At 35.4% G+C, this 16577-nt stretch overlaps 1 protein-coding gene across 1 annotated transcript in view; it reads right to left on the bottom strand.

Annotated features, from left to right (window-relative positions):
• Window positions 1-16577, bottom strand: part of LOC125275549 (short transient receptor potential channel 7) — a 91199-nt gene that overhangs the window by 31416 nt on the left and 43206 nt on the right. Inside the window, exons 5-7 of the mRNA XM_048202590.1 lie at window positions 15552-15768; window positions 14175-14408; window positions 10652-10916 (exon numbers count right to left, since the gene is read on the bottom strand). Coding sequence (XP_048058547.1) covers window positions 10652-10916; window positions 14175-14408; window positions 15552-15768 — 716 coding nt within the window. The remainder of the gene's footprint in view (window positions 1-10651; window positions 10917-14174; window positions 14409-15551; window positions 15769-16577) is intronic.

Genomic DNA, 16577 nt, shown 5'->3' with positions numbered 1-16577 from the left:
TAGCACAAACCTGCTTTATGTGTAAATTAGGCTCAGTATTGATTGAGCCTTATTCACTAAACGAACATACCCTAACAGTCAGAACGACCCGCAAGATGGGGACAAAGGAACGCAATTACTTTCAGCACATTTTGTGGCACATTTGCATTAAGGGACTTAAGCATCTGTAGTGAAACAGGCACTAAAACACAGACGGTGCAAGCAAACACATGCAATATACATGCAATTAGTTAAACTTCTCTCTTTCCTGCATTTATATATATCTATACATCCAGCATGCATGTATATTACAAAAAAACATTGTTAGCTAAAACTAAAACATTTTTTTTTTATTGAAAAAATATGGTAAACTGAAAAAAATATATTGAAAATTAGATGGAGAACTCATTGAAAACAAAAAAGACTAAACAAAAATGAGAAATGTTGTGTTGGCAATAGCAACTAACCAAAATAAGTTAAAGTTGAAGCACTAAAATTGAAAAAAAAAAAAAAAATTAAAACTGAAAAAAAAAAAAAAAACTTATAAAAAAAATAACATTAACAATAAAAAAATGACAAAATCACACACAAAATTACTAAAATCTAAATGACAATGAAAACATGTAAAGTTAAATCTAATTCAAAATATGAATAAAAAAAATATATAAATATAAAAAAAGATAATTTACCCCAAAATCAGATCTTAATGGGATTTATTATATTTATGCAAATGCATAATTTCTTATGTTTTATATATGATTTAAGGTGAAATGAGATCTGGATGTGCTTTCGATGCGTCACTGCTCTCCGACTATGACGCCTTCTGAGCAAACCATCTCTCTCCCTTGACAAGTGTCATTATGTTTGTGTGATTAGATTGTGCCGCTGTCTTTCAAGTATTAGCTTTCGCCAGCACTTCTTCAATACTGTCCACTTACACATACACACACACGGCCCCAAGAGAGATCATTATCACATCCACCTGCATCACACACACGCAAGACACTGAGCCGCAGAGAGACTGCATGCACTCACACACACACACACACGCACACAGAGGGAAGTATCTGTGCTCTAACCTTTAAGGCTTGTTAGCAAACCCGTGAGTGTTTCCACATTGCTGAACCTCAGACCAAACTGTCTGCCGTTCATTTCCCATGATTCATTGTTGCACATCACACTGAACCCAGGGAAACGCTGTAATGCTGGATGGAAAATCATGAACTAAAACTCAAATTATTAAAAACATTTCTGTTGATTGAAATAAAGCTAAAATAAAATAAAATATAAATATTAGATAAAAATGAAAATTAGATGAAAATTAGAAAACGTTGCCTGAAATACAACCCGATTCCAAAAAAGTTGGGACACTGTACAAATTGTGAATAAAAAAGGAATGCAATAATTTACAAATCTCATAAACTTATATTTTATTCACAATAGAATATAGATAACATATCAAATGTTGAAAGTGAGACATTTTGAAATGTCATGCCAAATATTGGCTCATTTTGGATTTCATGAGAGCTACACATTCCAAAAAAGTTGGGACAGGTAGCAATAAGAGGCCGGAAAAGTTAAATGTACATATAAGGAACAGCTGGAGGACCAATTTGCAACTTATTAGGTCAATTGGCAACATGCTACTGCAATGGAAATCACAACATGGGCTCAGTAATACTTCCAGAAAACATTGTCGGTGAACACAATCCACCGTGCCATTCGCCGTTGCCGGCTAAAACTCTATAGGTCAAAAAAGAAGCCATATCTAAACATGATCCAGAAGCGCAGGCGTTTTCTCTGGGCCGAGGCTCATTTAAAATGGACTGTGGCAAAGTGGAAAACTGTTCTGTGGTCAGACGAATCAAAATTTGAAGTTCTTTTTGGAAAACTGGGATGCCATGTCATCCGGACTAAAGAGGACAAGGACAACCCAAGTTGTTATCAGCGCTCAGTTCAGAAGCCTGCATCTCTGATGGTATGGGGTTGCATGGTTGCGTGTGGCATGGGCAACTTACACATCTGGAAAGGCACCATCAATGCTGAAAGGTATATCCAAGTTCTAGAACAACATATGCTCCCATCCAGACGTCGTCTCTTTCAGGGAAGACCTTGCATTTTCCAACATGACAATGCCAGACCACATACTGCATCGATTACAACATCATGGCTGCGTAGAAGAAGGATCCGGGTACTGAAATGGCCAGCCTGCAGTCCAGATCTTTCACCCATAGAAAACATTTGCCGCATCATAAAGAGGAAGATGCGACAAAGAAGACCTAAGACAGTTGAGCAACTAGAAGCCTGTTTTAGACAAGAATGGGACAACATTCATATTCCTAAACTTGAGCAACTTGTCTCCTCAGTCCCCAGACGTTTGCAGACTGTTATAAAAAGAAGAGGGGATGCCACACAGTGGTAAACATGGCCTTGTCCCAAATTTTTTGAGATGTGTTGATGCCATGAAATTTAAAATCAACTTATTTTTCCCTTAAAATGATACATTTTCTCAGTTTAAACATTTGATATGTCATCTATGTTGTATTCTGAATAAAATATTGAAATTTGAAACTTCCACATCATTGCATTCTGTTTTTATTCACAATTTGTACAGTGTCCCAACTTTTTTGGAATCGGGTTTGTAACTGAAATAGTTAATATTATTAACTGGAAATAAATAAAAACTAACTAATTAAAACTAAAAGTGAAATAAAAATAAATTAGACCTAAATAGCACTATTTAAAAGTAATAATAATAATAAAATGACAAAAGCACATAGTGAAATAACTAAAAAATAAACTCAAATTAACATAAAACTAAAAAATATATATAATAAAAGCTAATTCAAAATATGAATAAAACTATAATAAAACTAAAATAAGCCTGGGAAAACATCTGCAAAACAGCAGCAGCTGACGACCTGAGAATTTGAAAAGTTCACGTCGGATAATTACATGAAATCACATTTGCAATTCGGCAGACTTCCATAATATGACATATTTCTGAGCTCAACTAAGTATTCAGTGGGAAATAATGTACAGTCAGTGGTACGTTTTTAATAGAAACTTTTGCTATTCTATTTTCAAAAAGTCAGCTAAATTATTAAAAGTATGAAATATTCAGGGCTGAATCTGTTGAGGTCGAACTGTCATTTTGCGGCACTAGCACAGCTAAACGTCAACTACTATCTTTATACTTTTGAAATATAAAAACTGGCTTCGTCAGCAAAAACGTTGTTTGAGAAGTGTAAAGTTATTTTTCATAGTAAATTATGAAAGCAAAAATAATTTCCTCATTTCAATAACATGCACTCATGAATCATGCAAAATAAAACCACAATAAAGTTATAACATTACATGTTGTATTTAAGCACTTATTAAAGTTCACGACACGCACTGATAAAATGTATATGAAAATGCATGAACTGATAAAATGTATAGTCTTAATGCACTGCAAGTCAATTTGAATAAAAGCACCTGTCAAATGCATAAATGTAAATGTAAATGAAATGTCCAGCGGCCAGGGGAAGGTGACTTCATCAAACACAATTTGAGTTCATGCATTTGGCAGATGCTTTTATCCAAAGTGATACACTTCATTCAAGGTAAACAGTTGATCAGTTCATGCATTCGCTGTGAATCAAACCCACGGCACTGGTGTTGCTAGCGCCACGCTCTACTGCTTCAGCTACTGTGAGAATGCCTCTTTTTGATGCGTTCTGAACTTGTATGTTGCTATATTTGAAGTGTTCTATTTACAGATTCTGATTCCTCCACATTAAGTTTCCGTCTTCTACATCTGAGGTTAGTTAAGTTCATCTGAGTCGCAGAGGTGTTAGACTGTCTCATGACTAATGAGTTCCACATTCTCCATGTGAACTTTATCAAGGCCCGTTGGGAGAAGCTGCATGTTGCTCAATAAGGAGCTGCAGATGAGTCCAGATCCACACTGCCCTCTACTGACAACTATCACACAACTATTTAGAACTGAATAGAATTTAGATATTTACACTATATTTACACTATATATAAAAGATTTATACACTGTATTTTTAAGAAATCCTCAATGACAAAATACATGACTAGAAAAATAGTCTGCAGGTACATTTGAAATGTTTTAACTAATCATCTTTATCATCTATTTTCTGAGAATGAATTATCATATGCAGTAAAAGACAATAATATTCAAGCACTGTAAAAGGTTTTGCCACAAACTCAACTGACTGGCTTCTCTTCAGTATGATTTCATGAGAACTTTTGACCTCCTAACTGAACAGATTGATCATAGAAATAAAAACGAATATGACAAGAGCTGACCAGAGTATACATAAAAATGAATAATAATTGCAAACAATAAGTGCAACCATAATCAAAGCACTCTCTCAATATTCATAGTGCAAATGGAGACCAATTTTTTCTTCAAGCATGATACAGAGCTAAGAGATGGTTACAACTTATGCAGAATCAAATATGCAGAAGATGCTGGAAAACCAAAGAATCTGCAAGACCTGAAGGATTTTTCTGAAGAACAGAGCTCAGTTTAACTGCTCAGAACAAACAAGAGACTCATGAAAAACCATCACAAAACAAAAAAACAGTTGTGGATCATCCAGATAACCACACACAGAATTAAGAGTCAAGGGTATGTAAACTTTTGAACGGGGTAATTTTTATAAATTCAGCTATTTTTTTGTCTTGTGGAACTTTATGTAAACAACTGTTTTGTGAAATAGTTTATTCAAGACAGTACTAAATAAAAAATAACATGCAATTTTCATGATCCTTCTTATTTTGTTGTGATTGATTAGATTCTGCAAGGGGTATGTAAACTTTTGAGCTCAACTGTATATATATAGCTTAATTAATTTTAATATGATTTATTTTGTGTCCTGGCAGGAGAGTTGGGATGAACATATTATGTGAAAAAGTGATGTGAACTGTTCCAAAACAACATAAAAATGGCAATGAGGTTTGATTTGTTATAGTGTTTTTTGGGGAAGGTTTTCGGCCCTGTGGTAGGTGTTGCACGTCACCATGGTACAGTGAACCTGAAAGTCGCGTGGCTAGATTTCCCCGTTCACATCAGGCTTGAGCTCTTCTCTGATTCAGATTAAATCAGGCCGTCGGCTGCTTCAGCGACAGTTCATTGATTACATCTGCTCTGCGGCTCTTATTGTCCTAAAACCAGTCTCCATCTCAGCAGGGCGCTCTGTGATGTGCGCCAAATGATTAAAATCAACGCCTCCTCTCTGACAGGCTGAGATACGTCGATGGGACGCCGTCACTCCTCCTGCCTCGATTTTCCATTTAGAGGCATCACGGAGGAGCGTAACCATGGCGACGCTAACAGGGTTTCCGTGGGCCGTTACGGGCCAGTAGCTGGCGAGCTGAGGCGGTGCATCACTTTTAATCAGCATGCTAATTTCCCACCTACAGCGAACAAAACTAGCAGCACAGACACAACACATGATAATTACGAGACGCGCATATGAAGCAACATTATAGCAAACGTGAATGAGATCTTTTAAATCTGTCAATGTATTTTCTGGGTGTGCGACTTTTCATCTACGATAATAACGTAATTGTTGTTTTTGTAACTGTGGAAGCTGACACTGTCACTCACTTTGCAAAACAAAAACTGGCCTTTCACTGTTGCAGATTAGTAGAATGCAGTTAAAATGACCACGAAATTCAATATATGGGGCAAAAATGCCTCTGTATGAGTTTTTGACATTTTTATATGATAGTTAAGCAATATCACATGAGCAAGCGTGTTGTTTTCGATATCTGCACGATTGCAAATGATTAACACTTCAATAAACATTTTTTTCTCTATTTCACCAACAAATATAGACCCTACTTCGTAGTGCATCTCCAAACAACTTACATCAGTGTTTCATTCCTGAATGAATCAGCGTTGTGGAACGAGTCAATGATTCAATGAACTATTCATAAAGAGTCACTTGCTTCATTCCTGAGTGAATCAGCTGCTTGAACAAATCGGCTGAATGAATGACTCAATAAGACAGTGACTTGCTTTTTTCATATTTTTTACATATTTTTTTACATTTTACTTTTATATTTTAAACTATCATTTTTTTTTTTTAAATATTTCAATATTCACAATATTACCATAACATGTATGCAATTGTAACTGCGGTGTAAATAAATGCTGCTAGATTAAGCTTAAAAATATCATCTAATTATCATTTATATGTCAATATCACACTCCCCTAAAAAAATGAAAAGACTTTAATGGACGCTTAGTATTTTTGTCTGGTTTTCTTGTATATACTTATCTAGTATAATATTTAAACATTCTTAAATCAAGATGCATTTACTTGAAAAGCAAAATGACTGAAAAATGTATTAAAATGACTTACGTGCCATGCCTAAAACAAGAAAAAATATCTGCCAATGAGGTCATAAAAATAAACTTACTTCAAAGGGAAAATAATGTTATTTTTTGACCCCATTGGCTGAAATTTTTATTTGTTTCAAGAAAAAACTTCTCAGAAAATAAGACCTAATATCTTAGGTAATTTTGCTTCTCAGTAAAATGTGTATCTTCAGAATGTTTAGATATTCATATTCAAGACAAAAATACTGAGAAGGAAAATCAATTTTTTCACTGTATGACAAAAGCTGACCAGCTTTTGCTGATTTCTCCAGAGGAATTTTAGGAGAAACATCTAGACAAGTTCTCTAACTGAGGTTTAGGATCTTAAAGTTTTCTTGTCTATAATGAGGAGAAGTTTAGAGTGGTTTATGAGGCATTTGGACCTTTTAAATGAAAGACAATGAAAGTAGCAGCGCGGGAGAACGGCCCCCGTGAGAACCAGCGGCGAGGCTCATTCTGTTTGCTTTGAAATGAAGCCGGACCGCAGGGATCCCCTTCAAAATGAGCTGACCAGAACCTGAAAACCCATTTGCAGAGCGATTTGGAAAAGATTACAGCTGAGGCATTCTCTCATAAGCCTGACATATCTGTGCACAGAATACAAATCAGCACTTACTGCTTCAAAACAGCACTCACGCTAATGTAAGATGGCAGCAGAGAGAGAGAGAGAGAGAGAGAGAGAGAGTTTGAGTATGAACAGTGAAATTTTGACATTTCACACAGAAGTTTGTCTTTTACCTGTCACAAGTCAAACTCTGTTTACAAATAAATGTTCAGCAGCAGTTATTTGGTTATGTAGCCTATGTTTGTGTATTTTGGTGCCTTACATTTTGGCCCTATGAGGAAAACAGCATCATAAAGTGAATAAATAATACCTTGCTGCAGAAGTTTAGGGTCTTGGCAGTGGCAATGGGTCACAATTGGTGAATTTCAACCCAAAAAATAGCATGGAAAAGCAAAGCTAAATGCATGTCAATGCAACTAACACTTCACTCTAAAGAATGATGGGTTGTTTCAACCCAAATTTGGGTCAAATATGGACAAAGCCAACCGTTGGGTTTAAAATTTAATTAAAAACTTTAAACTAATGGTTGGGTTTGTCCATATTTGACCCAAATTTGGGTTGAAACAGCCCAGCATTTTTTTAGAGTGTTTATTTGTCCATATACAGAGAGAAAACACATCGTAATTCAATCAAAACATGCAGCTGATCACGAATGAGATCACTTTTGTGTATCAATTTGTGCTACACTCTAAACAATGCTGGGTTAAAAACAACCCAAATTGGGTTGTTTTAACCCAGCGGCAGCTTTATTTCATTCAACTATTGTTTAAAAATGACTATAAATGACTAAATGTTCATTTATTAAGCATATTAATAAATGTTAATTTCCAACATATTTTGGGTTCATTTAAACAATAGTTTAGTTAAATAAAACTACCCAGCACACTGGGCAAACATTTAACCCAACCGCTGGGTTGCTGGGCTTGTCCGTTTTCAGCCCAACTTGGTTTGTTTTTAACCCACCATTTTTTAGAGTGTATGAGAAAAATAAGGAGATCTTCAATAAGACCTTCTGCTTGATGATTCGGTTGCACTTTATTTTACAGTGCTGTAGTTACATTGTAATTACTCAAACAAGTACTGAGTACTTTTAATTAACTACATGTACTTACTATAGAGTTACAGTTAAAGGGGTACTTCACCCCTGGAAAGATGAATGTGTATTTAAAATTGGTCATTTATGTAGTAGAAATGTGAAATTATTTTTGAATTTGGAGCTTTCTAGACTGAGAAAAGGCAGAAAATGTATTTTTGACTAATGTGGATGAAAGACAACAACTCCCAGAATGCACTTGTTTTGCTGCCCTTGCGAGGCCACGCCCAAACCACGCCTATCGGTTACAGGCGGCATTACCAGGAAAATTCAAACAACTAGGCTTGCTTTGTTACATATTAATTCTATAAATCGTGAGTTAGTTCATACATTTACTGCGAAATGGTGCTAAATTGCTTTGTACCTGGATGTACACCCAAAACCAGGAAAGGACAAGTAAGTTTCCATCATTTTCCGATTAAGTTAAAGATTTGGAGCGATGTAAACAGTGGCTGCGGGCCATCAAACACCCGAAGTTTGGAGATGACACTGTTATAGAAAACCTAAAAAACCGCAGAATATGTAGTCTCCATTTCAAGCACGAGGACTACGAACCAAATATCCTTGCAATGAAGAGAACCATTCTGAAGGACACCGCGATCGATATTCACTTTCCCAGAGGACGAACAGCCTGGGCATCTGGTACTAAACGTAGTCGCCTAGAGGTAAGACTCGCTGATACTAGACTGATAACACAGTAGCCTATATGTAGTGTTGTAGGTAGCAGTAAAACTGCAAACTTAGCAAAGTAACGTTAAATAGACAATTACATATAAGTTGACTGTTATCAAAGTAAAGCCACTGTTCTGTAAAACTGAGTTAGTCTATTTATCTATTTATGCTAACGTTACCACAAAAGCCTGTTGCTGTATTGGTTGAGATGACTGCAGAGACCGATACATTTGCGAGATGAACCACTGATGTAGTGCAGACAAAATAAAGTTAATTACTGTAAGCTTAAAAATATAATTGACACCCACTTTTGATAAAATCTTTGATCTATGTCCGTGAGTAACCTCAAACGCGCATATGTATGGGCGTGGTGAAAAAATGCGGAACTACCTGCTATTACTGGCTGTAGTTTTAAGCCTCTGGCCAAAAAAGCCTCCGGCTCATATGAAGGGGGAAAGCAGGGTAATTCGAAAATACTAGTGGTATTCTACTAATACAAAGCTTAATGCTAAATCCTGAAGTAACCCTTTAAGGCCTTTGCACACTGAGTCCGAAATTTTCGCATGCGTATTTTTCGTATCGCCGCATCGTCACGCACAGAGACCTTGCACACTGAGTCCAATGCGTATTAATGAATGCGTTGCGAAAAAAATCGCAAAACAATACAAAATGAAGTCTTCAAGCAGTGAGCACGATTAGTTGTCTCCTCTCTTCTTAAAAAGATCAAAAGAAGGAGGAAATATTGGGTCCATTCAATTTCGAGATTGCATAGGGAGAAAGGAGAGTTCACCTCATCAAGGAGCTGCGTGATTATCCAGAGCGTTTTCAAAGTTTACTTCAGGATGTCAGTGGCTCAGTTTGATGCTTTACTACTGGCACAATCTGTCTTTATATTCTGTATCTTTGTATTCCGCATGTTGTTTGTCACCAAGTTCTGCTGTTTTGTGCTGTAGAAGACGTGGATCAACTTGTCAGATGGCATTCTGGATTTTTGCATTCGCGTACGGTGGCTCTGAATTGTCAAAACGTATCTCAAAATGCATGCCGCGGATGCGAAAAACGCAGAAAATCGAACCTGATCCGAATATTTTTTTGACGGACAAAAGTTTCGGAGGCAGTGTGCAAACGCGATTGACATAACGTGAGGTCGAATTTATTTTTTAACGTGCGAAAGTTTCGCATGCGAATTTCGGACTCAGTGTGCAAAGGCCTTTAGGGTTAGGGTTTGGTTTAGGGTTAGTTACTGTAAAATAAAGTGTTACTGATACTCCTGAGAAACGAGCCTAGAAACAATCTAGTTTCAGTAGAGGAATGTCTCAAACTGTTCTTTATATTCACTAAGACAATAGTCTGTCTCAAAACTCAATATGAACACAAACATTTCTCATCAAAGATCAAATGATCTGATCTACTCCATATTCATTTAGCTCTATATGACAACTATTCACTTCTTTGTATCTATGTTTATTTCTCCAGAGGGATTTTGAGACAATGGTTCTCAAAATGGATAAGCAATGCTGAATGCATATACCAGCACAACAAACCATATAACAGCGTACAGTTACAGAGAAAACACTTTGCATATTTTTTGTTGTTGATGTCAAAGGTCAAGTGTCCAATCAAATTCTATGGTAATTTGTTGCAAATCATTTGCTCATTTACTAATGTCACGCTGATAGCTGAAAATATTGTTGGGCAATTGAGGGTCACAGTAATATTAATGACTTTCACCAAGGTAAATAAAAATATGTGATTTTTTTATTTATGCATGATAAGTAATTTACTATTCAGCCAATGCCACATGAATAATTCACATATTGTTGGCCAATTGTAGATAGCAATAATATTAAATCATTTCAGTGAGACATGTTTAATTGAAATAATTATTAGATTTTTTATTTAGGACCGATTTTAATGTTGCGTCTGTGCGTGTGTCACTCACGTGGTGAAGGCGGGGTTATATTTGGCCCCCAGGTAATACGAGTACAGGTTGAACATGCCGATCATAAACGCCACGAAGACCATGATGAAGATGACCATGAACTTGAAGATGTCCTTCACTGTGCGGCCCAGGGAGATCTGGAGCGGCCCGAAGCTCTCGTTGGCCGGGAGGATGTAGGCGATACGAGAGAAGCTCAGGACCACAGCGATGGCGTACAGACCCTCGGAGATGATCTGAGGATCTGACGGCCTCCACCTGTTCCTCGCTATAAGAGACACATACAGAGACCTTCGATAAAAATACTGCTACATTCTGTAACTGGACAGATGGAGGAATTTGATTCAGATTTAAAGGAATGGTAAAGTGTGCTCAGGTTTGAAGGTTTGAACTCAAAGAGAATCAGGAGGAGGAAGTCAAAGGTGGATAATGCTAATGAAGACTTTGTTCAGAGATTCTCAGTGAACACAATGAAGATCAAACACACACACACACACACACACACACACAGACAGTCAGCAGTAAAGCAGATTCAAAGATTTCACAGGCACATACACTCTTTATATACATATTTATATAAGTTCTGTGATTTCAGAGGCTGCAATATCACTTTCACACCAGCAGATAGCAGCATTGATAACAGATATCAGCTCTAAGCATCATTGTGTGTGTTCACAATGGTCAATAACACTATCTCAGCAGTATATATTCTGTATACAGGGAATATTGGAGCAACCTACTATTATTTCCAAAGTCATACTGCACAAGATCAGTGTTATTTTAGTTTTGTTTATATACTATTGTAGTATTTATTTTGAATTAACTTTTATTTTATATTTTTTCTTTTCATTTTAGTTTTAGTAATTTTGTTATGCACTTTTGTCATTTTTTACTTTTTACTTTAATATTTTATTTAACTTTAATTTATATTTATTTTAGTTGTCGTTTTAGTAATTTCAGTAATTTTAACTTCAACTTCAGTTTTGTTTCGGTTAGTTGCCAATGCAATGTATTTCATTTTCATTTAGTTTAAAATAACTAAAATTTTAATTAATTAAATTATTTTTTTAAAATAAAAACTATAAAAACTATTTATTTTAAAATAAAATAAAATAAAACTACTAAAAATTACAAAAAAAATCTAAAACTTTGATTAAAATTAAAACAATATAAAATATAAAATAAAATAAAACTAATAAAAATGACAAAAAATTCTAAAACTTTAATTAAAATTAAAACAATGTAAATTACAAAAATAAAAGCTAATTCAAAATAATAATAAAAATATAATAGTATTAGTTTCTCAATGATACTAAAATAAAAAATGCTTTCATCTAATATTCATATTTTAATTTATTTCATCTTTTTTCAAACAACAAAAAAGGTTTTAGTTAATATTAAAGCTGCAGTCCGTAACTGTTTTTGGTTAAAAATTATCCAAAATCAATTTTTGAGCAAGTACACTGCGTTCCAAATTATTATGCAATTGACATATCAGTAAGATTTCAGTACAATAAGATTTTAGTTTTTCTAAGAAAATGTTTGTTTGTTTATTTATCCATGTCTTTTTAGATAACTGGTATCAATCTCAGACAAAATAATTCGCCAGGTCTATGGAAACCCTACTTAGAGGTTGTTCCACATTATTAAGCAAGTCACAGTTCTCATGCAATATAGGGAGGAAGAAAGATCTTTCTGAAGATGAAAAGCATGAAATGGTGCAATGTTGTGCAAAAGGCATGAAAACAACTAATATTGTGTGAAACTGAATGGAGATTATCGAATTATCATAAGATTTGTGAGTGATTTAGAGCACAGCAGAACTAGGTCAGATATAGGCTTATTGAGGAAAGTTCCTGTCAAAAAAAGTAATTGTATTAAAAGGGCAGCTATAAAAAAGCCAGTGCTGAGCAGCAAACAGGTATTTGAAGCTTCTGGTGTCTCTGGAGTCTGAAGAAGCTCTCCATGCTGGCATTTTTGACACCACTAACCAAACCTCACAAAGAGAAACATTTACAGTGGGTGTAGAAATACATTTTCAAACAGTTTTATTGCTGCGGTGTTTTTTTGCAGCATGGGATAGTGAATAGTGCATTGTACAAATAGTGCATTGTACTATGCACTATCCTCCTTTTTATACCATAGCTGAAAATAGCCAGTTATGAGCTCCACATATCTTGCAAAAGTCATTTTAATACCCTCAATCTCACTTCCCAATATTCCAGACCAAATCATCACCCACCAGCTCCTTGCTGACGTCGCAGTCTTGTTGGAACGTGGTGGCCATTCACCAACCATCCATAAATCCATCCATTTAGACCATCCATTGTAGTACGGCATTAGTCAGTGAATAAAACTATTTAAAAATGAGTCTTCATGTATTTCTACACCCACTGTAAATGTTTCTCTTTGTGAGGTTTGGTTAGTGGTGTCTAAAATGCATCTTTATGCACAACTGCCAGCCTGCATGGAGAGCTTCTTCAGACTCCAGACACACCAGGAGCTTCAAATACCTGTTTGCTGCTCAACATTGGCTTCTTTATAGCTGCCCTTTTAATACAATTAATTTTTTTGACAGGAACTTTCCTCAATAAGCCTTTATCTGACCGAGTTCTGCTGTGCTCTAAATCACTCACAAATCTTATGATAATTCGATAATCTCCATTCAGTTTCAACAATATTAGTTGTTTTCATGCCTTTTGCACAACATTGCACCATTTCATGCTTTTCATCTTCAGAAAGATCTTTCTTCCTCCCCATATTGCATGAGAACTGTGACTTGCTTAATAATGTGGAACAACCTCTAAGTAGAGTTTCCATAGATCTGGCAAATTATTTTGATCTTTTCATATTTTATTACCATTTTAAACTATAGTGAATAAACTGTATTAATGAATGAAATGTTCAAGGTGTCTGAATAAATTTTGGTTTGACTGTATATATATATATATATATATATATATATATATATATATATATATATATATATATATATATAATGGCTATTTAAGTCATTTATTACTTTTATATTAGGCAGTAGCCTACATAACATTTAAGGCAGAATATAAGAGTTAAATCTAATCTATTAGTGCTCAGAAATAATATACAGCTAAAAGTACAGCAGTGGAGATGGGAAGCGTAAAGTCAGACTGGTCACGTAAACCACAGATTTCAGCTGAGCTAATGATGCTAACAGAGCTACAGTTCAGCATCGCTGCCTCCTCATTAATGATTCTGCCTAAAACACCTGCACTGCTTTCTACAGTCAGACACCTCACAACAATGTACTATGGTAAACAGACTTTCAGCTAAAATACTATAATCAGTTGATGTGGGCCAATACAATTATGCTAAACTTGTATTATTTACCATTGTCATCAACAAAAAGTAATGACAGAAAGATTCTGACGCTTGTCTAATGTCAGTTTGTAGGACAATTATTATTTTATTTATTAATCAGATTCAGAAGTTCTCATTCTGTCAAGAGTTCAGACAGACGTGTGATGATCTGCATGCATTTACACACCATATGTGAAGTAGGCGACGTCCGCAGGAAGTGATGCGTTGCTAATGTCGCGGTTGGGAACATGCAGGTCGACATAGAGCTGAGCTTTAGACGCCTTGAGGAACGCCATGAGACGAGCGGTGAAGGAGGCCACGAAGATCGACAGCATCCCAAAGTCTAAGACGTTCCACAGGTGCATCACGTACTCGCGCGGACCGTCGACCCAGATCTCCTTACACTCTGACCAGATCATACCTGAAACACACACACACACACACACACACACACACACACACACACACACACACACACACACACACACACACACACACACACACACATGTTTGGTTTCCATGTTTTATTTGGACATTCCATAGACAAAATGATTTTTATACTGTACAAACTATATATTCTATTCCTTAACACTAATCCAACCCCTAAATCTACCCATCACAGGAAACTTTTTGCATTTTTACATTTTCAAAAAACATGATTAATATGCTGTTTTCCTCATGGGAACCAAAAAATGTTCCTATAAGGATAAGGATTTTGGATATTGCCATCCTCATGGGGACATTTTGTCCTCATAATGTAGAGTTTACCTGAACCAAACACATACACACACACAAGTGTCATCCAGACGCTGGCCTGCAGAGGAACACGCATCTGGATTTGTACTTTTTGAATCTGAATGCAAGGCTTTAAATGGGTTTACTATAAATAAAAGCATTATTAAATCTCTCATAATGCTGCTCATCTCAAATCATGTCAGCTAATAAATCATCATTTAAATATAATGAATAAACTATTTCATATGTCTTTTGACCCTTGCCTAAAATACTAAAGACTAAAATACTATTACATTTGAAAAACTTTGAATTTGTTTTTAATGTTTTTTCAGAAAATAATTTGCTCCTGACTATTCACACTAGAGCATTATTGAGAGGAATAAAATAAGATAAAGATAAGATAAAGATCACATTTTATTACATTCAGAATTAATTTAAAATACAAGTTAATAAAATGAAAATTCATGTCTGTAATACTACAGTGGCTGTTTAAATCCCTGACTCTAAGTATGTAAATATTAATGATTAATAATTAAATTTCTATTAAAACAAAACATTTGAAAATAACATCCTCTCAAAATGGAATAAAATCTGCATTATATTTTCCGACACAGATGTTGTGAAACACATTGAAATGCACCTATAATCAGCATTATTTTACTTTCCATTACCTGTGCAGACACAGCACAGCAGGAACAAGAATAACACACACACACACACACACACACACACACACACACACACACACACACACACACACACACACACACACACACACACACAAACCCTAAACCATTCCAATCTTTCCCCATCATGCAGCTGGCTTTACCCAGAACCCATTTCATGATGAGTAGCTCGGTCCAGGAGAACTGTGTGGTCTTGACGCGGAACACCTGTCGCGGATGGTCCGTTATGGTCTCGTTGGGGAGGTTCTTTACACCCTCGAATCGGTCTGACGCGTTCAGAATCAACAGACCCAGAAAGATGGTGAACGACACGGCGTGAGCGACAAACTTCATGAAGGGACTCCGTAATATCTGACCCAACTGAGACAGAGAAATATGAACATGAGATATATATGAAGCATCCTAAAAATATTTTGTTATTTTTATATATATATATATATGAAATAATTCCATTGTGATATATCATTTATTTTAAATATTCGCTCAACGCTCTACCTTATATCAATAACAGCAGATGGATTCGCTCACAGACACTGCTCTTACTGGATGATTATGAAATTGTTTCTCCGAAAGATCATCAGATTTTCTCCAAAATCAATCATTTGTATTCAGTCCGTGTTTTTCTCACTGCAGATGACGTGAAGGTTTTGATTGCCCTCGAGTTCAAGTGTCTCGCACACAATACCTTCATCATCATCATCATCAGTCGTGTAATCATCTATCTGCTTGACATTCAACACCTTTATCTCTCAGACAGTGAAAGTTTAAATGCTTTAATGAGGCATAACTCTGTTACGAGTTGTCTTGCTGTCTACATAGGCAGCTCCCTTAGTAAGGCGGCATCCTAACTGAAACTGACCCTCATAAAAGAGTGAATTAGAACACTGTATATATGCAGAATCACATAAATAGCACTCTTCATGTGAATCGCAACTGATTTCAATTGAGTTTGATGCTAACATGTTGCTAAGCTAATGAAATGATTCACTAACAAGCATGAAAATATATAGCACACACATATATTAGGCGACGTAGTCTTTTTTAATTAGAACTTTTAATTAGAAAATATTTTTGGTACTGAATGAAACAATAATATAATATAATATAATATAATATAATATAATATAATATAATATAATATAATATAATATAATATAATATACAAACCC

This window comes from Megalobrama amblycephala, linkage group LG9 (genome assembly GCF_018812025.1).
Source record: "Megalobrama amblycephala isolate DHTTF-2021 linkage group LG9, ASM1881202v1, whole genome shotgun sequence".
Lineage (NCBI taxonomy): Eukaryota > Metazoa > Chordata > Actinopteri > Cypriniformes > Xenocyprididae > Megalobrama > Megalobrama amblycephala.
This window is presented reverse-complemented; position numbering and strand designations above follow the sequence as displayed.